This window comes from Sander vitreus, chromosome 24, assembly GCF_031162955.1.
Source record: "Sander vitreus isolate 19-12246 chromosome 24, sanVit1, whole genome shotgun sequence".
NCBI lineage: Eukaryota > Metazoa > Chordata > Actinopteri > Perciformes > Percidae > Sander > Sander vitreus.
Window position 1 is genome coordinate 10,045,697 of NC_135878.1, and position 26,302 is coordinate 10,071,998.

The 26,302-nt window shown below is 42.6% G+C and overlaps 1 protein-coding gene across 1 annotated transcript in view; it reads left to right on the forward strand.

Moving 5' to 3' along the window:
- unc80 (unc-80 homolog (C. elegans)) overlaps positions 1-26,302 on the forward strand; it is a 55,548-nt gene that overhangs the window by 20,357 nt on the left and 8,889 nt on the right. Inside the window, exons 18-54 of the mRNA XM_078244160.1 lie at positions 1,438-1,536; positions 1,706-1,914; positions 4,202-4,308; positions 5,277-5,370; positions 6,698-6,870; positions 7,131-7,343; positions 8,183-8,318; positions 8,743-8,876; positions 8,974-9,151; positions 9,259-9,468; positions 9,614-9,711; positions 9,816-10,019; positions 10,100-10,207; positions 10,364-10,502; positions 10,907-11,088; positions 11,263-11,394; positions 15,056-15,242; positions 15,390-15,521; positions 15,629-15,772; positions 16,023-16,123; positions 16,387-16,473; positions 16,582-16,765; positions 17,678-17,772; positions 18,981-19,070; positions 19,308-19,409; positions 19,594-19,774; positions 19,858-20,123; positions 20,362-20,496; positions 21,069-21,207; positions 21,282-21,378; positions 21,490-21,660; positions 21,785-21,877; positions 21,944-22,201; positions 23,464-23,664; positions 25,118-25,241; positions 25,327-25,452; positions 25,548-25,671. Coding sequence (XP_078100286.1) covers positions 1,438-1,536; positions 1,706-1,914; positions 4,202-4,308; positions 5,277-5,370; positions 6,698-6,870; positions 7,131-7,343; positions 8,183-8,318; positions 8,743-8,876; positions 8,974-9,151; positions 9,259-9,468; positions 9,614-9,711; positions 9,816-10,019; positions 10,100-10,207; positions 10,364-10,502; positions 10,907-11,088; positions 11,263-11,394; positions 15,056-15,242; positions 15,390-15,521; positions 15,629-15,772; positions 16,023-16,123; positions 16,387-16,473; positions 16,582-16,765; positions 17,678-17,772; positions 18,981-19,070; positions 19,308-19,409; positions 19,594-19,774; positions 19,858-20,123; positions 20,362-20,496; positions 21,069-21,207; positions 21,282-21,378; positions 21,490-21,660; positions 21,785-21,877; positions 21,944-22,201; positions 23,464-23,664; positions 25,118-25,241; positions 25,327-25,452; positions 25,548-25,671 — 5,453 coding nt within the window. The remainder of the gene's footprint in view (positions 1-1,437; positions 1,537-1,705; positions 1,915-4,201; positions 4,309-5,276; positions 5,371-6,697; positions 6,871-7,130; positions 7,344-8,182; positions 8,319-8,742; positions 8,877-8,973; positions 9,152-9,258; positions 9,469-9,613; positions 9,712-9,815; positions 10,020-10,099; positions 10,208-10,363; positions 10,503-10,906; positions 11,089-11,262; positions 11,395-15,055; positions 15,243-15,389; positions 15,522-15,628; positions 15,773-16,022; positions 16,124-16,386; positions 16,474-16,581; positions 16,766-17,677; positions 17,773-18,980; positions 19,071-19,307; positions 19,410-19,593; positions 19,775-19,857; positions 20,124-20,361; positions 20,497-21,068; positions 21,208-21,281; positions 21,379-21,489; positions 21,661-21,784; positions 21,878-21,943; positions 22,202-23,463; positions 23,665-25,117; positions 25,242-25,326; positions 25,453-25,547; positions 25,672-26,302) is intronic.

The following is a 26,302-nucleotide window of genomic DNA, read 5'->3' on the forward strand; positions in this document are numbered from 1 at the left end:
CTCATCCAATCACGGTGATTGGTTGCATAAGGTTTTACTTCCCCCTTTTCTATTCTTTTCTTTTCTCATCACTGCTGGCTGTTTTTATTTTGTTTTAGTTTTTTTTCTGTCCTGTCTGCATCTGTTCTTCTTGCTTGAGTGACTGATTTGATGTTCTTATTTTCAAAATGATGTGGCTGGTGCCATACGGGGCAGACCTGCCAGGAGGCAGCTCCTATATTTTTGCCTCATTTTGTGACCAAACTAAAAAATGAAAGTCACATCATGACAGCATTAAATAATCTGTGACTGTGGTAAATTAGGAACCAGTTAAATGCACTGGGCTAAAGATGAGACACTGAAAACAGACCTGCCTCGGACTACCTTTGAATCATGACATTACAGTTAAACCAGTTAATATAACCTGACTTGATTGCAAGATTTACAAGATTTGCAATGGGCAGCATGTTGGCCCCTGACTGGAGCCTTATGTGTGGAGTTTGCATGTTTAGCCTGGGTTTCTTCCAATATCTCTGGTTTCCTCCCCAAAAGACGTGCATGTCAGGTGTAGGAATATTGTAGAAAGTGTGTTGAATTTTTTTAAATAGAACTAACTTTTTAAGAAGAATTTTAGAAATGGGAATTATAACCTCCAGTATTAGAAATCCAAAATAATATTTGAAACAATTTATATAATTAAATAGCATAGAAGATAATATAATTAAACTTAAACACATGTACATCAAGGATTTGCATAATAGCGGCATAGTCTTGAGAGATAGTCAATGTAATGGATTGAATATTTAAATGATGCACTAATTAAAAACAATTTCCTTCGGTTTTAGGTTGTTCTTTTTTTGATAATACACAAGAAAATCCACTTACTTTTACTGCAAAAAATGATGTAATATTGTAAACATGCAAAAACGACACACAAATGTAGATAAAAAGTATTCTTACATAAGTATATAATGACAAATGATGATTTCCCCCCACAGGGATGAATAAAGTATAACAACTGCAAAACATCTACTTACATAATATTTTAAAGATAATTGTTTTGGGATTTAGGCCTTTATTACACAGGACAGCTGAAGATGTGAAGGGGGAGAGAGAGGGGGAATGACATGCAGCAAAGGGCCGCAGGTCAGAATTGAACCTGCGGCCGCTGTGGCAAGGACTGAGCCTTTATAGATGGGGCTCACGCTCAACCAGGTGAGTTATCCAGGCACCCCCTACTTACATAATATAAATTAGGATTTATTTCATTCATAGGTCAATATGGATCAGACAATAGCTCAGTTGGCCAAACATCTAAGCTTAAATGAGTTCTTATCAGAGTGCCAGCCCTGTTTTCACTGAATAAAAAAATGTCATGGAAGAGTTATATGGGTAGGATTTAGTACTGCGTTCGGTGGTCAGGTGGCCTGAGTCTGTGTGGGGTGTGTGTGTGCGCAGGTCAGAGGCGGGTGTGTCCGGGGAGAAGGGTCAGGTGTCCAGTGCTGCAGATGAGTGTCGCAGCTACATCTCCAGTAGACCCCCCCAGACACCCGAACAGTGAGTGTCCACGTCAAAGCATCTCCATATAGCACCATCTATATCAAGCCCAGCTGCCATTTCTCCGCTTGGGACAACAAGTTTAAAACTCTTCCTGTTGCTCCCTCTCGCCCCTTCGATAAAGAAGAGGTCACGGGTCTAAACATTCCCTCCCTCTCTGTACTTCCAGTGAAGAACAGATCCCGGGTGCTCTGCTGGGCAGGAAGGACTTTTGGAGGAAGATGTTCAAGTCGCAGAGTGCCGCCAGTGACACCAGCAGCCAATCGGAACAGGACACCTCGGAGTGTACCACTGCCCACTCTGGCACCACGACTGACCGGCGCTCCCGTTCCAGATCCCGTCGCATTTCACTTCGCAAGAAACTCAAGCTTCCAATAGGTAAGAGCAGAAATTATGCAATACATCTTTTGACTAGTTACCTTTCAGAAGAGACCAGAATTATCAATGTAATGAAAAGGTTTTCAAGAATAGTATTTTATTTTGGGGAGGTCATGTTTTTGGGCTTGGGCACAAAGAAATAAATAAATAATAAGAAAAATCATTTAATTTAGCACAATGTCAATCAGACCAAATTCCATAGTGTAAAATCTAAATGACACTATGATTTGAATAATTTTTCCTCCATATTTTCGCCCTTAAAGTTGCTGTAGGTAGGATTACGAAGATCCAGGACTTAGCCAAAACATTTGAACATCGACAGCTTCTCAGTCCCTCCCCCCTTTCCGCTTAAGCCCAAAATGGTTTCCTAAGCCCCTCCCCCCGCAAGGGAGAATGAATAGGCTCGTTCGAGATGAACTGCGCCTCGCCTGTAAAGTGGACAAGAGCAGGCGGCAGCAGCAGGGGGCGGCGGAAAAAAGAGCAGCTGTCAAGTCGGACAGTTTCCAGCCGATTCCAGCAGCCAGCAGGCTGAACAGGAAGTCACAGAAACACTGTGGTCCGATTCCGATTTTAATAAAATGTTATCAGACCCATATATCAGCTTGTACACAGTCTGCAGTTTTAATTATCACAGAGTAGCTCTCAAAACGCTCTACATGGGATCTGTTGCTGATTTTAATTAACAACACACTGTAGATGATCCGTAATCTGAAAGTCTCTCTGACTTCTAAACATAACTACCAGCCACACAACATGTGGTTTGTACAGAATAAGCCTTAAAATCAGAGAAATAGCAGTTAAAATCCCTCCAAAGTTTATATAAAACGTCATCATGTTGAGTCGATTCTGAACCAATCAGCTGTTAGATCAGCTGAGAGCCCGGTGTTTCTTGCAGTCGGTGAAAAGCAACTGTGCTGCCTGCGTCTCAGAACTGCGGCCGCCTTGATCTCGTGAGTTTATCGTTGCCCACGTGTGCGTGACGTCAGAGCAAGTCGGGATCAAGTTGGACACAAATCTAACCGGCATGCATTGGGCGGCGATCGCCGGTGATCGATTCTGCGCAGACCTGGCTCGTCTCGAACGAGCTGATTGAGTGTGCATGAGCAGTGATTGACACGCAGTTTTTTGCAAGTCGCACAACAGGCTGTAGGTGGTGCCAGAGGAGCCGGATTTTTTTTTATTACCTGCTTCATGTAGTTCTACTTGAACATAGGGTCAGTTTCAGGAAATATGACAGAAATTTAGTTTTATAAGTCTTACCTACTGCACCTTTAATGCAACATCAGCCTCAAAAGGGTTTCTTCCCACAAGTGATTTAAATAAAAAAAAACAAAAAAAAAAACAGAACCAGACAGGAAATTATTTAAATGATTTCAGTGCCAAACAAAGCTTCCAAATCATTCTTTTTCATATCAGATCTGGTAACAGTACGCATTTCCATGACCATACATGATCTCATTGCATTTGCTGTCCCAGCTGTCACCTTGGAATTCACTCTAACCTGATCTGATTTGTATTGTCTAACATTGGACCACTGCCTGCCGCGAGGCCGAGTCACTTCATCTCCTTGGTCTGTTTTGTGTTCCTTCTTGTGCCTTAGCATGCCGTGGGACTGTTCGCCTACCACTCACACTCTCTGTCTTACGTATGTGGATGTATAACCATCTTCATACAGTGTTTGTGTCATGTCTGTTTGTGTTGGTCATCTCTCCCCCAATGTGTACAGTGTTACAGGCCTGGGTCAAATTGTATTTGCAAATTGTATCAGATGGATGGAGGGTACAGATTTCTTTCTCTGACATATACTGCCCAACAAAGGCAAACACTGTAACAGCTAAACTAAAAGCATGATATGAAGCAATGATATGAAAATGATATAAACATGTACTTAGTTATTTTTCCTAAGCTATTATCAGTCATTGAAACATTCTTATATGTTAATAAACTAATATTTTGGTTATTCAGAACATACTTTAAAAGTGTGTTTGCAAATACCACTCGTCCAAGGTCTTTTGTCTAACTCTTCTTATAAACAGCATTATAAAAAGTTAGTTTTGTACCTTTTCGTATCATTTTTGAATGAACCTCAGTCTGTGTATCTTTGTGAGTTAAATGTATGTGACGGTACAATAACTGAGGGAATGCTCTGCCCTTCTCTTTCTGTGTGTGTGTGTGTGTGTGCATGTTTAATTGCCTTCATAGCCCAGTGTGTGCAACACATTTGTGGCGTTACATTCCTATGTTCTGCAGTGTTGTTCATGTACATTTTTTTAAATTCATGTCCCAGGCAACTGGCTGAAACGTTCCTCTCTTTCTGGACTGACTGACGGTGTTGAGGACCTGCTGGATATCAGCTCCGTGGATCGACTCTCCTTCATACGTCAGAGTTCAAAGGTCAGGGGGGGTGGGGGGGTTGACAGCTACCATAACACTGTCCACTTTTTTTTTTTAAGATATTTTTTTGGGCATTTTTAGGCCTTGATTTGTATAGGACAGCTTACACTTGAAAGGGGAGAGAGAGAGATAGGGGGAATGACATGCAGCAAAGGGCCGCAGACCGGAGTCGAACCCGTAGAAGCTGTGCCGAGGAGTAAACCTCTATATATGGGCGCCTGCTCTACCAGGTGAGCTAACCAGGCGCCCATAACACTGTCCACTTAACAACACTGGGTGGTAACATAGCCGGTTGCAACTGTCTGAATCAGCTACACCCACCCCCATACAACTCATGTTAGCATTAATATGGTCCTTTAAACTAAATTAATAATAAAAATAAATACAATCATAAAAGGATTTTTCTTTTACCTTTTTTTTGTAATTAAAAACAAACACATTGTGTGTATTTTTAAGTCAGACCCAATATCCATTTAAAAGGAAATTAAAGACCTATCTTTTTAATTGACTTTTAATTCGGAGTAATGTTATAGCCTTAGTTTTTTGTTAAGTTTTAATCATTGTTTTTATCCTATTTTTTTTTATATCCCCGGTGTTTATTTTATTGACTTTTATTTATAGATTTTTAACATTTTATTTTTGTAATTTTTATTCTTGTAAAATGTTATTTATTTTTGTTTCTATTTTTTTAATTGTTTTTTGTCTGGGTTTCAATTTTTCAATGCGAAGCACTTTGGGCTGCATGTTTGTATGACAGTTGCTATACAAACATAGTTGAGTTGAGTTACTTTTGAGCAAATAAATCAAAAATATGGATATATATATTTAGTATTTCTGTGGGGAACTGGTAAAAAAGGCTCTAAAACAGCATTTATACTTTTATTTTGAAATTGATTTGGCCTCTGCCTGTCTGTCTGAGCATGGTTCTATTTTGACTGTATCCATGTGTGTGTGTTTGTGTGTCTTAGGTGAAGTTCACCAGTGCTGTGAAGTTGTCTGAAGGGGGCGCGGTGGGGCCGGAGTATGCCAGGGACGAGGAGGAAAATTTCTTCAAGCGGCTCGGTAAATGGAGGTCTGGCAGGAGGAATCCATCCAAGCTTCACCACACAGAAGAGAAAGATGGTAGACCTCCCCCACCCTTGGGGCGCCCCTTGCCCACCCACGCCACATCGTCCTTTGTCTATTTCTCTCCCTCTCTTTCTGTCCCTGCCTCTGTTTGTCCGTTGTGGTGTCGTGTCTTGTCTCGCCTCGCAAGTCGTGGTCTCTTCTCTTCTGCAAGTTCCTCCGTCCGCCATTCTCCACGTCAGCTTGGCCGGGAGCGTGCCTATGTTCCCACAGCCCAATGGTCCCACAGCTCTATGTCCCCACATTTCTAAGATTTTTTTTTTTTCACTGAAAATTAGGCCCTATGTTCCCACATTTCCTTTTTCATAAATTTGTATCAGATTTTATCCCCCTTTCTCCCAATTTGGTAGCCAATTACACCCAACCTATTATCCAGTAGTAATGGACTACAGATGGAATGTAACCCTAACCCTAACCCTAACATAGGGCCTAATTTTAAGAAAAATCTTAGAAATGTGGGAACGTAGGGCTGTGGGACCATTGGGCTGTGGGAACATAGGGCTGACCCCACTCAGCCGATAGCTGCCTCCTACACTCTGTTAGCCTGAATGTATTTTTTTCAACCCATCAGTGTCTAGTTTGTAAAAAAAAAAAATACACTCTGTTTTTCAGACTTATTGGCATAACTGTGTGTTATATTACCAAGTCTACATTCCCTTCTTTCCAACTATGCACGTCCTGTCTTCTCCCTCTTTCTTTCACTTACTGGTGGAAAGAGAGGAAAGGAGGTGTGTGGGAGTAACTCATATCTATGAAACCATCTTTCTACTGTAGAGCATATCTCTGTGCTAAGGCAAGCATGACGCTGTCAGTGCTCTTTGTCTCTTCTGTGGTGATGTCTGGTGGTATTTTCCAATGCCTGAGTTTCAGCGAAGTGATATAACAGAATGGTCCACATACAGCTTTCCTCTGTATGGCTGTGGTTACACTTGTCATCTCAATGTGATTTATTAGGTCCCATTACGAAACATATATTGTATAAGAGACATTATTTTTTCTTTTACTACTCTTTGCGTAATAATTCTTTGTGTCTCTTGAGATAACATCGTAAATTGAAATCCAAGTGTAACCAAGTGATGGCTGTGTGTCCATCTCTCACTCAGCTTCATTCTTCAGTGCTTTTTGTTAAATGTCCTGGATGGTGATGTTGCGTCATGCAATGTCTGTCTATATGTATCTTCAACCTTCAGTTTACACCCAAATATGGTTTTTTTCAAAAGAAATCTCTTCTCTTCTCTTGTTCTTTGTTCATGCTCTCCTTCAGGACCACACGGTTTTCAAGAGCGACTAGCAGCCAGTCAGGAAGCCATGAAGAACAAGAATGTGGTGAATTTGGGCGCCATTCGACAAGGCATGAAACGCTTCCAGTTCCTGCTGAACTGCTGCGAGCCAGGAACCATACCTGACGCCTCCATCCTTGCCGCTGCTCTGGACCTGGTATTAATTACATTTTTTTTAAGATTTATTTTACCGTTTTTTATTCTTTGTTTATTCTTTTTGTATTGCTTGTTCTTTTTACAGTTTTTTTTGGTCTTAATTAGAACAATTTGACTTTTGCGAAGCACTTTGTGACTTTGTACTGTAAAAGGTGCTTTTTTTATTAAATCAACTTATGTTTTAGAATACACGTCATATTCACTCCTTTTATTTTGTAATCACTGACATTAAAATCTCTATCTACGTTTTGGTTCTTCCAGGAAGCTCCAGTTGTGGCCCGGGCCTCCCTCTTTCTCGAATGTGCCCGATTTGTCCATCGCTGTAACCGTGGCAACTGGCCAGAGTGGATGAAAGGCCACCATGTAAATATCACCAAGAGAGGCCTGTCCAGGGGCAGATCACCTATTGTGGGCAACAAAAGAAACCAGAAACTCCAGTGGAATGCTGCCAAGCATTTCTGCCAGTGGGGAGACGTGAGTTAAAGATTTCTGGCTATTAATTATCTCTGGTGACAATTCATAATAATGTCTATATTAAAGCTCCCATGGCATGAAAATGTCACTTCATGAGGTTTGTTTAACATTAATATGAGTTCCCCCAGCCTGCTTATGGTCCCTCAGTGGCTAGAAATGGCGATAGGTATAAACCGAGCCCTGGGTATCCTGCTCCGCCTTTGAGAAAATGAAAGCTCAGATGGGCCGATCTGGAATCTTCCCTTTATGACGTCATAAGGGGAAAGGTTACCTCCCCTTTCTCTGCTTTGCCCACCCAGAGAATTTGGCCCACCCATGAGAGAGAGAGAGACATCATGGCTTGCCGCACCCCCACCCTCCACCTTGCCCCCCCTCTCTTCTCCTCAATAGCATTTAAAGCTACAGACAAAGAAATAGCACATCCTAAGGAAAGCTCATTGTGGGACTGGCTCTAGTGGCTGTAATTCTGCACCAAGGCTGAATTTCGGGAAAGAGACTTCAGATACAGTATTAGGGGACCACTAAGGCCTATATAAAAGAGACTTCATATACAGTATTAGGGGACCACTAATGCCTATATAAAAGAGACTTCAGATACAGTATTAGGGGACCACTAAGGTCTATATAAAAGAGACTTCAGATACAGTATTAGGGGACCACTAAGGTCTATATAAAAGAGACTTCAGATACAGTATTAGGGGAACACTAAGGTCTATATAAAAGAGACTTCAGATACAGTATTAGAGGACCACTAAGGCCTATATAAAAGCATCCAAAAAGCAGCATGGCATAGGACCTTTAAGTGTAAGAATGTGTTTCTTTGTGTTTTATCTGCTCAGGCAATCGGCACAAGGCTTAGTGAACTCTGTCACTCGGACAGCGAGAGCCCTGCAAACATCCTGGGTTACATTTTTGATGAAGAAACTAAACGGAGAATGAGAAAAGAAGACGAGGAAGAGGACTATTTAGATGACAGTGAGTCAGAAGAGTGTTTAATGCCTTAACAGCACATCTTTGGTGTTTTTTACAGGATTCCAATTGAATATTCTTTATAATTCTTACTAAATTAATTTAAACATGTTTTAGATGTTGCATATATGTGGTGTCAGCTTTATTCAAGTGAAATAATTTGTGACAAAAAATAATCTTACAGTAACTCAAGGTCCACTTGTTAGCTTTTTCTGGTACTTTCCACCACATCTCAGTCTTCCTCAGCAGCTCAGTATGTGAAGTAAGTATGGGACTTAGACAAGAGCTATCTTCACAACTGAGCAAAATTAAGGAATACTGTCTGTGAAACCTGTGGAAAAAGCTAGTAAGTGGACCTTGAGTTAAGATTTTGTACTAAAAAAAAACCATTTCAAATAATGTTCTCTAACCATATTGTTTTATATTCAAGACACAGTCAATCCTACGAAATGTGGCTGCCCCTTTGCTCTAAAGATGGCTGCCTGCCAGCTGTTGTTGGAAATAACCACTTTCCTACGAGAAACCTTTCCCTGCTTACCACGCCCACGTGCTGAACCTCTCGTGGTCAGTAGTCAAATCTTCTGTGCAAAAATAAATAAATAAATATGCAACATTAAATTTAATTGGAAACATGTAATACCTGCTCACATGTTGGCTGTAGGATCTGGACAGCTGCCGCATGCGTCTGGACCCGGACCTTGGCCGCCATCGCTATGAGAGGAAAATCAGCTTTGCAGGCATCCTTGATGACGAGGATGGACACGATTCGCTTAACAGCAGCAGCCATACGCTGAAGTCTGACACCACCTGCGACGAGAAGAAACCGCAGGAAGTTCAAGGTGAGATCTGGTGTCGTACAGAGTAAGGCCATTTGGTTTATTACTGCCCTGTCTGCTTATCATTATAAATAATTCAGATAATCTCGCCCCACTTCCCTCTCCTCCAGCACCCATTCGTAAGATTCGTATCGGAGGCTCCCGGCTGCTTCAGATCAAAGGGGCTCGCAGTTTCCGCGTAAAAAAAGGTGGCTCTCTGTCCTCCATACGCCGGGCCGGGAGCCTCAAGAGCACCAAGATGCCCCGGCAGGACTCTGAGTCAGAGAACGAAGAAGGGCTGCTATCACAAACACACAGCAGGGACACTGTTACTGACATAGGTCATTTTTTTTGTTTCATTATCCCTTGGCATCTGTACATCCCTATAAACAACAAAAGTTATATTGAACATATATATTCTCCCTCTGTCATAAGAGATAAAATGATATATTTTAAACATTTGCATGTCCTTGCTTCCTGTTGCAGGCAGTCCCTTTAGCACCAGTGAACCCAGCATAGAACCAGAGGGCCAGGGCTCAGGAGGAACAGAGGACAACTACCACCGCAACATGTCCTGGCTCCATGTATGCGCCTTTAGTATGTGTGGAAGTGTACGTGTGCATGTGGTGTTGGTGTTTTCCTTCCTACACACTGACTCCCCCCTCCCTTCTACTCTCTCTCGGCTCAGATTATGATCCTGCTTTGCAACCAGCAGAGTTTCATCTGTACCCATATAGATTTCTGCCACCCACGCTGCTACCAGCACCACAGCCGCTCCTGTGCTCGTCTGGTCCGCGCCATCAAGCTTGTGTACGGCGAAACGGTGGACAGCTTGAGAGAGGACAGCGCATCCTCTGGTAACATTGGTGCACGTGCCAAGAAGAGCAAGGAGGTGGGTTTAAACAACTATCCATCCAACCATCCTGTTTTAAACATTTCTGCGGTGGTTTATGAAAGTGTGTGTGCCTTTAGTGTTCAGACAAATCTTGCCTGAGGACCCCATCCATGAAGAGAAGACCCAATGACACCAACACAGAAGGGAAGAAGGATACAGGCATGCTCAAGTACATCCGCAACCAGGTGAAGTGGTTGTTATTAGAGAGTGAATTATTCAGATTACTGTAAGTCTTCTCAAAATAATGGATGAAGCCGCAAGGAAATTTCAAGAATGGTGCTAAAATAACTATCCATGACAAAACTGCTGTTAATCAGATTGTCTTTATTATTGTTTTTCAGGTGATGAGCCTTTCACCGGCCCCACTTTCCCTGCTGATCAAGGCAGCTCCCATCCTGACTGACGATATGTATGGAGACATCCAGCCTGCAGCCTGGGAACTCTTGCTCAGCGTGGATGAACATATGGCAGCTGCTGCTGGTGAGTCGGCCATCAGGCTGTGCATCAGTGATCTGTGGGTCTCCTCTGTAGGTTGTTCTGCCCTTCAGAGTTTTCCATGATTTTAGATTATGATATGATACATGAAGTACTTTATTTTATTTTACTTAAGTTAGCTTTCCTCTCATAGTGTGTGAAACATTTTGTCCTAGATATTCAGATAATTTATATTCTGACATTTTGCCCCATCCTTTCATCCTCTTTCCACACTTTGACTTTTTTTTGACATCCTTTCTTTTGGCTTCAACCACATTTTACCTTCCACTTTCCTGCCCTTTCCATCTCTGCCTCCTTTTTGTGTCCTTACTCTTGCCCACTTCACTCCCTTTTTCCATTTCTGCCTCACCTCATTTCTCCCACCTCCACCCTCTCTGAATCCCCTCCAGCTGCTATGTTCCTTCTGTGTGCGGTAAAGGTCCCCGACGCAGTGACCGAAATGATGATGGCAGAGTTCCAGCACCAGGAGGCCTGCCAGCGCATCAACTCCATCCTGAAGTTTTACACACTGTGGCGTTTCCGCTACCAGGTGTGGCCTCGCATGGAGGAAGGAGCCCAGCAGATCTTTAAGGTACAAAAGAGAAAGTTGTGTTTCCACTTTGTCCCTAAAAAGGTTGTCCAGAAGGGTTAAAATGTGCTTCTTACAAGACTCTTATGCTAGCACAGTTTGCTAAACATAAACATTTTATATAGAAAACAACTACTACTTTGACCCATGTTGTACTATATTTATCTTTTGTTTCAGATCCCTCCACCCAGCATCAATTTCACTCTGCCATCTCCTATACTGGGCATGCCCTGTGTCCCCATATTTGACCCCCCCTGGGTGCCCCAGAACACAGGCAGCGTCCAGGACCCAATCAATGAAGACCAGTCTGTAAGTCTGAACCTCTTGTTCAAGTGGCTTGCCTAATATGCATATATTTACCGCTTTGTAACAAACACTTTCAACAATTGCTATAACATTGTATTTTTAGTAGTATTAAAATGTAGGCACATATTTTCAATCACTTTTAATATGTAATAAACACATTTTGTGTAAATCATACAGTGCTCGAATTATCTTTTTGTCTTTAAGGGGGTCTCTCTATCTCATAAAAAAAAAAGTTGGCGCTTTTGCGCAGTATATGCGCACGGTAGGCCTAGGCTATAACTTGACACACGCACACAACAGATTATTTTTTTTACAGAAATGGATTCCTTTTAATTAATTTCAACATATTATTGATTGTAATAGTCCATATTTCATTTCAATTTCGCAATACAAAGAAAGAGTGTCATTCTCAATTTCAAAATGAAATAAAACGTAGCCTAACTCATTTGAACCGGACCACCGTCTCAGATATCCTCAGTGTCAAACACAATAATGCATGTAGTCTTTAACTTCTACACAGGGAAAATGCACTAACTGGCAGAAATGAATAAAGCCATTGCACAGCCAAACTATGTTCTAGTCTTATAATGTACACGTAGTGATAACAACACCTGGGTGTTCAGTCGTCTCGTGTGTTGAACATAAAACATAAACATAAATAGACGAACAATTTTGTCGGAAAGCCTATTCACTGAATATTCCGCCATCAGAGGTTGCATTGTATTGCTGACAGGTGTTTCAAAATATCTGGGAACTTTTCCGGAGCTCTGAATGGCAAAGGATAGCTACAGATTTATTTATTTAAGATGTATTGGTGGTATTTACCTCAAAAGCACATTAAGCTAAAAGCAAGGTGACTTCTTCGGACTTGCGAGTGCTGTCAAATCGATCGTAGCCTATGCGGTTTGCTGACATAGCCTAGTGGTGTGGTGGTGAAGTGCAGTCATGCTGCGTTCATGAGCGCAGGGTAGGCTCAGGTCTACGTCCCTTAGTAGCCTATATTTTATATTTTAATTTAACGTCTTTAATGGTAAGAGACCGCACAGGGATGGATAATGAGCGTTGTTTAAGATTAAATTACAATACCACATATGGCAGACACCTTCAGATGTGAGAGACCCCCTCAGATTTTTGACTTAGTTGCTTTCATGGGAGCCAGTCCTCACTCTATGGGAGCTCGGCTCCCTCTGGCTCCCACGTAATTCGAGCACTGAAATCATACCACCTTTCAAATGCACAAGTGGCTGTGACATCACCAACAAACTGACCTGGGTTAGGTAGTCAGGTTGTTTTAGATTCAATGTAAATTAAAGGGTCTGTTCACTCAAAAAAAAAAACATATTTTATCACTTACCTATTGGTATCTAGCCATGCAGATTGCTTTTATTTCTTTTGTCCAGGTTTTGAGAGATCCAGATTATTCAAAGTATTAGGGGACACTGTGCCTGGAAAGACCTATTGCTGTTTTATTTTTAGCCATGCAAGCATTTATTTTAATTTTTTTTATGGATTTAATGGATTGCCGTGAAATTTTTGTACGAACATTCATGGTTTCCACAAGATTAATCCTGCTGACTTGTGGTGATCCCCTGACTTTCTGCTCGTGTCACCATAAGGTTGACATTTGTGATTTTTAAATCAAATGTCTCACAACACAACAATTGCTAAGTCAAATGTTTTGACCTGATAATGGTTACATTTCATACTTTCCCAGCAGCCTCAGCTGTACTTTGCATTTCGTGCTAGTGAGCAAATGTTTGCATACTAACATGCTAAACTAAGATGGTGAACATGGTAAACATTACTAAATATCAGCATGTTGTCATTGTGACAGCAATGACGTTAGCATTTAACTCAAAGCACCGCTGTGCCCAAGTACAGCATCACAGAGCCACTAGCATGACTGGGGACTCTTTTAAACAGAAACGTACTGTAAGTAGTACTGCACTAATTAAATCCAATTACCTCCATTATATTGGGGTGTGTAGGCAGACATCTAACAGACGGATCTCTCAAAATGCAGTCAAACTAAATCAAAACTTTCAGCATGGTTAGATACACCTAGGGTTAAGAAAACATGTTTCGTTATTAAAGGTGCTCTAAGCGATGTTGGATGATGTAACTTCTTGTTGACGTTCAAAGTATTGTCAAACAAAATGGAGGCTAGCTCGCCCCTCCCTCCTCCTCATCCCGTCCCCTCCCTTCCGCACACTAACCCCCCAACCCCCCAACCCCCAAATCCTTCTTGTCGGTTATTGGCTGGAACACTTTTTTTATGTTTGGTGGTGCAGGTTGGCGCAGTTTGTTTTTGTTGCTGTGTGTGGCTATTAGAGACTGCGTTTTTTACAGTGTGTTCAGGGGACAGGCAGCTAGCAGATAGTGAGGAGATGTTTGCTGTATGTGACAAAAAATGTTGTAGCCTAAAAAAACGCGTGACATCGCTTAGAGCACCTTTAAGGTGAACTGGCACTTTAAATCCTATGACCTGTGAAAAAAACCCCCCCCAAAAAAACATGTCTGTTTTGAATAGTGTGTATCTTATTTACCAAAAGCACATACAATGCACTTTAGACTGCTTTAAAATACATTTGTTGTTGCTATGCAAGTGTAATGTGGACAACTGCACCAAGAAATCTGATAATTCAAGAAAAACATATACTGTATGTAATACATTTTTAAGGTTAGAATGGTCATTCAAAGTAGTAAAAACAGATTTCTTGGTGTTTCCTTTTACTTTCTTGTCTTTTTTTGTTAAAAAGCATGTTTATCAAAATATGTTTAATAGATTTTGATGACGACCTGCGAGCACCTGTTCTATAATTTATCTATCGACTGTCTTTGTTTTTAGTACTCCACATTAATTCAGTCAGTCCATGCCATAGTAAGTTGGTATTTCTGTCCAGATGTTTGTGCTGATGCATCTTGTTACCTCAGATCATTAATGACAGGAGGGAAAATGTGTTTTTAGCCCATTGGGAGCTGTAGGTTTTTTTTTTTATATCATGGATCAGAAGCTGGGGTAGTTTCATGGGTCATTTCAGATATTTGCATCTTGATCAGTGATGCACACCACAGAGCAAGTGTTAGTACACTTTTTGAGTGATTGTAAGACAACAAAAAAAATAACAGCATGCATCGGACATTCAGACATTTTGTGTGTGTTGTGCTGTTTATGCATGGTCATTGGATGAGAATGACTTTGCTGTGTATGTTTTTCATAACGTCTTCAGCCTATTTGGATGTGTATGAGCACTCGTGTGAATGCTGTGAGGCATTTACTGTACACAAGATACAGTAAATTCTCCAAATTCCAGTCTGGGTACATTTATTTGTGTCACAATTTGTCATGATTGAAATTGTTCCTATTCAATACTTCAACAGTGTTATTCATGATGCTCAGGATAGCATTAGAGCATGAGATCAATGTGCTGGAGGAGAGTTACTGTATTGATGTGTTGTCCGGTCATTTTACATTACAAAATGCTCCTCAGATGTAACCGTGAGCCTAGAATAGCTGTGCACACACGTTCCCGAAAGATTTTTAAACTGTCAATGTTGTATTAATTTGTGCACTGCCTCATTCCGAACGTTCTGTATGGCTGCCCCCGCTGTTCTACCTCTGTGCTGTTTGATCCAACGCCACCCTCCATCCCACCCTTTCCAGAAATCCTTCTCAGCACGGGCGGTGTCGCGCTCCCACCAGCGAGCCGAGCACATCCTAAAGAACCTGCAGCAGGAGGAAGAGAAGCGGCGTCTGGGCCGCGAGGCCAGCATCATCACGGCCATCCCCGTGGCTCAGGAGTCCTGCTACGAGCCCACATGCAGCCCCCCGCCTGAGCAGGAGGAAGAAGGTGGGGCTACAAGTACCAGGCACACAAGCATATACGCCGAAATACAAACGTTTGGTGGGGGATTTGCCTGCTGACAGAGCTGTGCCCTGATAGCATGTTGTTTTTCCTTGTGTCTGTACTGATCATGTTGGGCATTGATCCCGCCAGCAGAAGAAGTGGTGAACCTGGCATCACGCCGTCTGTCCGTCAGCCCATCCTGCGCCTCCAGTAACTCCCACAGGAACTACTCTTTCCGTCGGGGCTCCGTGTGGTCTGTCCGCTCATTGGCCAGTGCTGAAGGTATGAAAATAAAGAATCCCTGACGACGGGAACCTTTCATCAAACCTCTTTTGTTTGCTCATGTTTAAAGTTAAACTTAAGCTTATCTTCCTTCATGTTTTTGCCAGATGAAGAGAACATAACAGAACACACTCCTACTCACCACATGGTACAGCCGCCCCAAGCCGTCTTCCCAGCATGCATCTGTGCTGCAGTCCTACCGATCGTGCACCTCATGGAGGACGGGGAGGTTCGAGATGATGGCGTGGCTGGTAGGTGTCATTTGTTTTAGATTTATTGTTGAAAAAAAGACATACATGTCACTCAGTTAAATATTCTATTAACACACTATCGGGCCCCTCATGAAAAATATATTTATTGATATAATCTCTCTGCATTATGTCATCAATTAGTTTGCAGAAGATGCACTTGCATCAACTTTTTTTTTTTTTTAGGTTTTTTCACATTTCAGATTTGATCACATACTGTATATGCAAAATATTTCCTTCAATGTGTCCTTAGTGAGTGCTGTTGCCCAACAAATCCTATGGAACTGTCTGATTGAAGATCCGGCCCTGGTTCTCCGCCACTTCTTGGAAAAACTAACAGTGAGCAACCGACAGGTAAGTGAACATACACAATATCCGAATCTGAAGTGGCTTTTCTTCTCAGTTACACTGTAAGTTAATGACGATAAGTGCACAAGCTAAAGGCTTAAAATGGGAAATGTGACACGACTTGTATTCTGTATAAACTAAAGTTATTTAATCACTGCTTAAAGCACTTCTGGTTAGAGGCTGACTACATTCCGTTGCTATATACTTGTGACATGTGCAATGACAATAAGGTTGAATAATAATAATAATTCTTTGTGTTGTTATGCCAGGATGAGCTGATGTACATGCTGAGGAAGCTCCTGCTCAACATTGGAGATCTGCCGGCCCAGACCTCTCATATCCTCTTCAACTACCTGGTGAAGAAATAATACCTTTATCCATTTTTTTTTTTTTTTTTTTAATCCTCAATACTCTTTAAACTCTCAGTTAACCATCATTTCTCTCAAACGGTTCTCCCCCTCTAGGTGGGACTTATAATGTATTTTGTTCGGACTCCGTGTGAGTGGGGAATGGACGCCATCTCGGCCACGCTGACCTTCCTGTGGGAGGTGGTCGGCTATGTGGAGGGGCTCTTCTTCAAGGACCTCAAGCAGACCATGAAGAAGGAGCAGTGTGAGGTCAAACTGCTGGTCACCGCATCCATGCCAGGTGATCTCCCTGATCCTTTGATTCATTTTAGGGCGTTTTCACACCTATGGTTCATTTGCTCTGGTCCGAAATCACTTGACGAGTTTGTAAACTTGGAGCGATTTACCGTTTTTGTTTCACACAGAAAAATCCAAGCGTACCAAAATGCGTCATTACAAACCATGCAGGAACGTTCACTCCGCTTATTGGTCAGATGTGTCTAGTGAGGGAGCAAGAAAGTAAATACGTTCTGGACTGGTGCATATTTCTTGCATCTCTATGGTCAAACCATCATTTAATTTAAATCATCAGACATTGTTTTGCGAGCAACATTACTACTTCTGCTCTGGTCACCGAGACTTCGCTCTGCTGTGCCTGTGTCTGTCTCCAACTTTAGCGCCGACTGATTTGACCATGGAAATGCGAGTGGCCGCAGTATATTTCTGTGAGAGAAACATTGCAAGCTGCTATAGTTTGCAGGTTCTGCCATATCGCAGATTGCAAAGCACACCTGGTTACAGGAGCCATTTAGCTTAGACTTGCGGAGCACCCAGTTGTTGTGGTTCAAGGTCGAATCACGTTCTCACCACAAACAAACCGCTCCAGAGTTTGATTGAAAGCTTCCCGAGACCACCTCATCAAGCAGGCCTCGGTACGCTTGTTTGGTCCGCTTTTGGTGCGCTTGCCGCATTCACACTCCCCAAACGAACCGTACCAAGGGGGGAAAACAAACTCTAGTGCGATTGAACCAAACTAAATGAGGCAGGTGTGAAAGCCCTCTTAGATCACATTGAGATTCCAGATATCATGCACAATGGAGATGTACAGTAGCTGAGACAGATGACCTAAAGAACCCTACATTTAATTTAATCAGGACGATGTCAATAATATGTGAAATATATTTAAATATTTCCTTTTGCATTGTTGGTGCAGGAACCAAAACACTGGTGGTGCACGGGCAGAACGAATGTGACATCCCAACACAGCTTCCAGTCCATGAAGATACTCAGTTTGAAGCCCTGCTCAAGGTAAGGACACCAGTGGTGGGGAGAAGTACTCTGATCCGTTACTTAAAGTGCTCATATTATGCTTTTTGGCTTTTTCCCTTTCTTGTATTGTGTTATATATCTTTTTGTGCATGTTATAGGTTTACAAAGTGAAAAAGCCCAAAGTCCACCCCAAAGGGACTTACCATCTCCACCATTCCGTGAAGAACGTGCGTCACTTTGTAACACATAAGTTATAATGCTCGCCTAGCTGCTAGCATGGCACGCCCTCATACTCTGCTTCTGACTGGCTAGTAGTCCTTACCTAGCTACTGCGCATGTGCGACTCCCAACAAAGATGGAACAGAAGTGCGATGCCTCACTCTGTAGCTAAAACAGAGAGCTCAACACACAGGGTGAAAAGAGGAGCTGCAGCAATGTGCAGTACAACAAAAATATGGTGTTTTTTGAAAATTAAACCATGTAAACCTATTTTGGTACAACCTCTAAATACAATTATGAACCTGAAAATGAGTGTAATATGAGCACTTTAAGTAAAAGTACCAGTACAACAATGTAAAAACACTTCATTGCAAAGAAAAAAAGTCTTGCATTCAAAATCGTATTAATGTACTTGAAGTATCAAAGTAAAAGTACCCATGTCAGTCATATGTTATGATATTATTAGATTTCAGTCAGGACCACTTTCTCAAAATAGATTTGTTCATCTGCAATTTGTATTTGGCGGTAGGGCTCAGTTCTGGGGCCTCCCCGCACTTCCACGTGCACACGTGGAAAGCATGAGGCAGGGAGAGCACACCTCCCTGCCCTTCTTGTATGTGTGCATACATACAAGCCTTAAGCGGGGAGAACAGCACTGCAGGATCCCCATAGGGTACAGAACAGAGCAGCATCAATAACAGAGACACGACATTGATTAGTCAGACAACATAAATTTAAAAGGAGGAGCTGGGGTGGTGGGTTGCAAGCGCTAGCAGAGATGCAGCAAGGTGGGCTGGGAAAAGCAGTTTAAATAGAGTGCTCTTTTTGGAAATCCAATGAAAAGAGGGAATCAGCTGAGCCATCAGCTGGTGTGCTGGCTTAGGAACTGTCAGCTATGAGCCAAGCTTGACTCCGTGACCTGCCAGAACTTACGCTATGCTTCATTTTTAGTATTGATGCATCAATGTGTAAGCACTGGTTTGACTGAAGTAAACTTACAGAAGATGGTATTTTCTCCCCCAAACCAGGAATGCTTGGAATTCTTTAACATTCCCGAGGCCAGATCAGCACACTACTTCCTCATGGACAAACGATGGAACCTTATCCATTACAGCAAGGTAGGTACATTAGGTTTATCTTGGTGTAGCTAGTTATGGAAGATATATATATATATATATATATATATATATATATATATATATATATATATATATATATATATATATATATATATGAACCATGTACAGCAGTTAGCAGAGAAGGAGCTGGGCTGGACTTGCTCTTCTTGTTTTTGAGGTAGTATTTTACATTTGTTGTCCACTCTCCAATTAAATGTTGCTGTCTACCTACTCCAGACATATGTAAGAGACATCTACCCCTTCCGGAGATCAGTCTCTCCTCAGCTCAACCTGGTCCACATGCTGCCTGAGAAAGGGCAGGAGCTTATCCAGAAACAGGTGTGGAAGATTTTTTTTATATTCGACTATTCTGTCTATTGACTCTATGAAATTAGTCTGCTGCATTAAATCAACACCCTTTAGAAATAGAGAACAGAGTTGTAACATGGTAAAAACATGGTCAGAGTGTCTGATTTTTTTTTTTCTCATGCCGTTACTTTTTACTTCTTTGTTCTTTTTCTAGGTGTTTTCCCGTAAACTAGAGGAAGTTGGCCGGGTCCTGTTCCTCATCTCCCTCACACAACACATGCCAGCTGTGCACAAGCAATCCCACGTCTCCCTGCTGCAGGAAGACCTGCTTCGTCTGCCGTCCTTCCCACGAACCGCCATCGATGCAGAGTTCTCACTGGTCAATGAGCCACAAGGTGAGACAGACTCCAACCGTATCATCAGGCACTTCATTCTAGTTCATATTATATGCTTAGACTTTTCACCACCAATATCCCAGGTAAGGAGCTGTTTGGATTGGACACCCTCCACAAGGTGCTGTGGATCAAGCTGCTGGAGGAAATGTTTCTTGGCATGCCCAGTGAGTACCCGTGGGGCGACGAGATGATGCTGTTCCTTAACGTTTTCAACGGGGCTCTGCTGCTGCACCCAGAGGACAGCGCCCTCCTCAGGCAGTACACAGCCACCGCCATCAACACCGCTGTTCACTTCAACCACCTGTTCTCCCTGAGCGGTTACCAGTGGATCCTGCCAACCATGCTGCAGGTCTGAATACATGCGTCCTGCAGCGCTTTATATTCTTAAAATGTTTAATAAGAGACACTATACAACTTGTATAACTTACATAGCACGCATCCCCCAAAAGCAAACAAAACAACACTATTAATAGGCAATAATAATAATAATAGATATACTAATAAACAATTTCATTATTTTTCAGACACCATACATTGGCGATTACATACCTTGCTAAGACAGTGTCCTCTCTGTATTGTTATGACAGGTCTATGCTGACTATGAGAGCGACCCTTTACTGAGGCAGGGCATTGAGTTCTGTTGCCGGCAGTTTTACATCCTCCACCGCAAACCCTTCACCCTGCAGTTGTTTGCCAGCGTGGCTCCGCTGCTGGAATTCACAGTAAGACTATTGAGTACACACACGCACATATTCAAATTCATGGGTATTTTAAGTTTTGTGTGTGCATTTTTGCCTCCTTAAAGTAGCTACGAGGAACTTTGTGTTGATTCTAGCGGCCCCATTGGACAAAAGTGTTGCATACGGTAACTTAGCCTACTTTGGATGTATCGTGAGCTAAACCGGGTGTCACTGTCACTGTGTCACGAGCCAAAGCATTAGCAAGAGTTTCTTGTAGCGACCAACGTAATAATAACAATAACTTAGATTTATATAGCGCCTTTCATGAAACCCAAGGACCCTTACACAAGCACAGGGGTCTGCCTGCCATAAATCATTTCTGTCTTCGCGGGAAAACTCGGACCCGGACAAAGGCATTAATAAAAACTATATAAAAATAGCGTTCTTTTCAATTGCTGTTACAAGTCATTTATGATCATCAGATTGAACATGAAACCGTTTCAGAAACATTTAAAAGTTCCTTGTAGCTACTTTAATACTCACATAAAGGTATGTTTTTATATTTCTGGATGCCTGCAATTTGTGAATTTCTCTGTCTTCATCTCCCATCCCAGACCAGCACCAGCACTGGTTTGTCTAAAGGAGTGTCAGCTCAGTGTCTGTTTGACCTGCTGGTCTCTCTGGAGGGCGAGACCCAGGATGCCCTGGATGCTCTGGAGCTGGTTAAGGCTGAGAAACCTCTACGATCTCTAGGTACATATTGTTTGTCTTTTATTTAAATTATATACCTTCATTATTTATGGAAAGCTGTACTTTTTGTGTTTCAGATTTTTGTTATGGTAATGAGGACTTGGCCTTTTCCATCAGTGAGGCCATCAAGCTGTGTGTCACCGTGGTTGCCTACGCCCCTGAATCCTTCAGGAGGTATGGAAACATATCGAGGAGGCATTGAGGATTCTTCCTCTCCTCTTGTATCTGCATCTTTACCAAGGTGATTGTTTTTTGTTCTCTAATGGTCTGCATGTATCTCTCCAGTCTCCAGATGCTGATGGTGCTGGAGGCCTTGGTGCCCTGCCACCTCCAGAAGCTGAAGAGCAATACGATTACAATGGAGTCAGCCTCGGCTGCCAGGGATGAGATTGCAGCCATCGCTGCTCTGGCCACATCCCTGCAGGCCCTCCTGTACAGCTCAGAGACCCTCACAAGGTCTGACTTTGACCCATGCAATAAAGAAAACAACAAAGCAATGCATTGTGCATTTGTGCATACGGATGTGATGTCCTTTTAGCTGCTTTTAATCCTCATAACATTATCCACACCTCATGCACAGGCCCATGACAGCACCCCAGATGTCCCGCTGTGATCAGGGCCATAAGGGAGGCACTACAGCTAACCACGCCATGTCAGGAGGGGTCAACACCAGGTCAGGACAACACCATGAACAGTTGTGGGAGATGATTTAACTCACTTTGTGTCGGTCCCAGAATAGATACCTTGAGTGTAATCCTGTTTGTATGCATGTTCCCAGGGACAACCTCCACCTGTTGGAGGAGGGCCAGGGCATGCCGAGGGAGGAGCTAGACGAGCGCATCGCCAGGGAAGAGTTTCGACGGCCACGGGAGTCCCTGTTAAACATCTGCACCGAGTTCTACAAACACTGCGGGCCGCGACTCAAAATCCTGCAGAACGTTGCCGGTGAGCCACGGGTCACGGCGCTGGAGCTGCTGGACATCAAGTCCCACATGAGGTGATGAAATTTACTCATGACTAACTTCATCTTTGATCAGATTTATTAATTAAAGTTTACAAGTTGATTACAATTCCTCAAAAGACAGGAGGGAAGAGTGTGACTCATTCATCTGGGTCTAAAAATGTAGCTAAAAACTAACTTTTTCATTACATTTCGTAACATTTCATACCTAATGAGCCAATAAAACAAGAATAAATGTCTTCAACTTATTTATGGATGATGCCATGGGTACTTTTCAACCTTTTATTAGATCCAATTTTCCAGATGTTTTGACATATCTGACATGCCATAGCTTATTAATTCTGTTGTTGTATAGAGGGTTTTCACCGACGTCACGTTCTGCGCGGTAACCTGGATGCACGTCCATATTGGAAGCACTCGGTGTAAACAACTGAATGGAGCAATGGAGTATTGTGCGCTTTGGCTACTTTAATACTTTATGTCTAAACAACAGAAAAGCTCATCAAAACGCGTCCAAGATGCAAAGGCATATAGGGAAGGACTTGGACCACAAGAAAAGGCGCGATATTTGGAGAAATTACGGTTTACTGGCGGTGCAGATCCCTACAAGTTGGCTCCCTCTTCTTGGATCCATGGTGACCCGGTGATTCTTCCTTCAGTTGCATTCCCGATATAGTCAACTACCTGGTTTTCTCGCCGAGCCCATACACAGTGGAAGACCTTAAATCCTACAAAAGTTTGGAGGCTTATAACCAGATGGTGTGTGGATGGGTGAGGGAGACGCAGTACCAAGTCATTAACGACCGTTGTGTTGTGAAGGCCAAAGTAAGTAATACAATAACGTCTTTAATCAACCTAACCTTAACTGTATGATATCATTGCGATACTCAAGGTGTAGCCAAGTGACTCTCAATAGTATTTTTCATTTCAAAGACCAAACAAGGCAGATTTTTCCCTCGTAGATCCTAGTTGCGCTTTGCCAACCACAAGCGCCTCCTTTCCTCTGATAACTTCTGACATTCTTCTCCCTGGTTTTTAATAACCTTTGGAAGTCGATAATATTCCAATTGTTTTTGTCGGTCTGACCTATTGGTACAACCTAAAACACGGCAATAATTAACCATTTTCCTTGACGGTGTTCGGGATCTACTTCAGTGCCTGTGCTTTGTTGTGATGCGGAGTACCTCCAACATGGCGACTTATGGTATGATGACGCGTCGTGAAAACCCTCTATAGTACTATAGCACTATTAAGTTGCACTAAAGGTGTGTCTGTGTGTGTGTGTTTCTCTTTCCCAGACTGGCGGAGATCGCCCACGCCCTACTAAAGCTAGCTCCCTACGACACCTTGACCATGGAGAGCCGAGGGCTGCGCCGCTACATCATGGAGATGCTGCCCATCACCGACTGGTCGTCCGAGGCTGTCCGCCCCGCCCTCATCCTCATCCTGAAGAGGCTGGACCGCATGTTCAACAAGATCCACAAGATGCCTACGCTCAGGTGCGCTCGCCCACAGGCATTATGCACCAGGTCTGTTGAATACAATCCCTCTTCTCTGTCTCCCTGTGAGTGTATCGTGCTGTGCCGGTGCCGTGATGTGTCCAGTAGATAGACGGCTTCTTGGCACTGTCCTCTGTAGTGCTGCCTTCGTGGGTGCTGTACCGTAAGTGATGGTGTGGCGTGTTTTCGTGCGGGTACTTGTGGGCGTGCGTGTTGCGCGAGAGGAGTTAAATGTGTAAGTGGGTGCGTGAGGATGTGTGTACAAACGATGGATCCCCAGCAGTGGTCCCTCTAAGCCAGTTTACAGTCTTGTGTCATGAAAGATGATTTCAGACAAACACCACAATCGCAGATTTGACTGGTGATGTCGCAAGAGTAATGCAGTTAAAGGACTTTTTTTTTTTTTTCCTCACTCATTCTTTACACAAGCACACTTCATTACGCTATTTCATTATTACTCATTCAGAGATACTGATGCTCATACTTTATACTAAGGTTCTTTTAATGCTTGTTTTAAAAGTTTTACTAAATTGTATTGTTACAATCTATCGCAACAGTTAAAAAGAAAATGTATTATTGTGGATTGGTCACTGATTGCCATCCCTAGAATAAGAAAATATAAAAATAATAATAATAACAACTTTATTTGTATAGTACATTTCATACATAAAAGCAGCTCAAAGAGCATTATGTAAAATTGAAAAGAAAGAAAACATTACATTTAATTCAACTGCCTAACTGCGTGTCAATCACTGCTCATACACACGCATTCCTTCTCCCTTGTGGGGGAGGGGCTCAGGAGACCGTTTTGGGCTTTAGAAAGGGGGGCGGGACTGAGAAGTTGTTGATGTTCAATTTTTTTGGCTAAGTCCTGGATCTTCACAATCCTACCTACAGCACCTTAAATACTATAATCCTGGATATAGTACAGAAGGAGAGACATCAACTACATATGAAGGTGCAAACCTATTCAGGGTTTTAATCAGTAATATAGTGGTCCAGTACATACAGCAATAGTACAAATACTGCCCTAGTGCAGCAAAAACAAATAACAGGCGTCACACCTGCGTCCTCTTCCGTGACATAAGACTGCTGGCTCAGAAGGAACACCGGTCACAGGTGTGTGCTTCACACCAGGATCTGTTGCTGCAGTGTTTAGGTGGCTATGTTTGTGAGCTTTGCAATATTTGTCGTCAGTATGGCCTTTACTACGATCATGAAGGTGACGATTATATGGCGGATTAATAGTGTGGTAAGTGTTTCACCAGTATCCCTCTGATGGTTTCCTTCCCTGCTTTAAAGATTTGTAGATTTGATACATTTTCCTTGTCAACATCTTTCATTTACATGACACAAATAAGTTTTGTTTTTAGTTTTGTTTTTAACTCATAAAAATGTGCTTTTTTGGATGGGTCTGTTGTGGTGTGGTGTTGATTGGGTTGGTGTTCTCCAGGAGACAGGTGGAGTGGGAGGCGGCCAGCAACCTGATCGAGGGCATCTGCCTGACCCTGCAGCGACAGCCAATCATCTCTTTCCTCCCACACCTTCGCTCGCTGATCAACGTCTGTGTCAACCTGGTATGGAAACAAACAGACGCAGAGGACTTCACAAAATCATTATATTTAATGTTTGGAGTTTTGGCATTTATTTGTGTGTTGTCAGGTGATGGGTGTGGTTGGTCCCTCCAGCGTGGCAGATGGGCTTCCTCTTCTCCACCTCAGCCCTTACCTATCCCCTCCGCTGCCCTTCAGCACAGCAGTGGTCCGACTGGTTGCCCTGCAGATCCAGGTAGGCATCAGTTTAACTCATCTGACTCCTCATTGGACATCCACTCATCAGAAACACTTAATTGTCCAATGTCCTCCATTTTTTCCTTCTCCTAGGCCTTGAAGGAGGACTTTCCTCTGAGCCATGTGATCTCACCTTTCACCAATCAGGAGAGGCGAGAGGGGATGCTGCTCAACCTGCTCATTCCCTTTGTGCTCACTGTAGGCTCTGGAAGCAAAGGTGAAAGCTGAAAGTTTTTTAATTTTTTTATTTTGTTGTTTGAGACAGCTCTTACGTAGTCTCGTATTGCCAGACCTTCCTCCACAGCGCTGCAGAGGAGGATCTGGCTAGTCCACACAGCATTCCGGGATGGGAGAAAAATGTGCTCTGGTTTATTGGCATTTCTTTAAACCAATCACAATCGTCTTGGGCGGCGCAAATTGCCGGACAGAGCGCCGGTGCCGCTGCAAAATAGCATCGGGAAGGAACTTGTCTTGGTGGAACATGTGTACGTTCAAAGGTTGTTTTAGTCGTGGAACAGAAAACTCAGATTGGACAGATAGTCTAACTATCTGTCTCGATTAACCCTGCAGAGATCTGAGGAGCAGTTAACCATAGTCCTCAGAAATCCACCGAAGTTTAAAATTCCAACACAAAGAAAGTGGAATTTCCAGCAGCAACGGACCAATCCCGGAAGTGGAACGTCGTGGATATAGACTAGCTCTTAGGTTGTTTTTAAGATGCTATTTTAGGTTATTTTAAGGATGCAATTCGTATATGATTCATATTGGCATAATGACTCAGTGACATGTTATCAGTTTTATTTTGTTAGTCTCACTGTTGGTGCTTTCCTGGTTACATAGAATAAAAA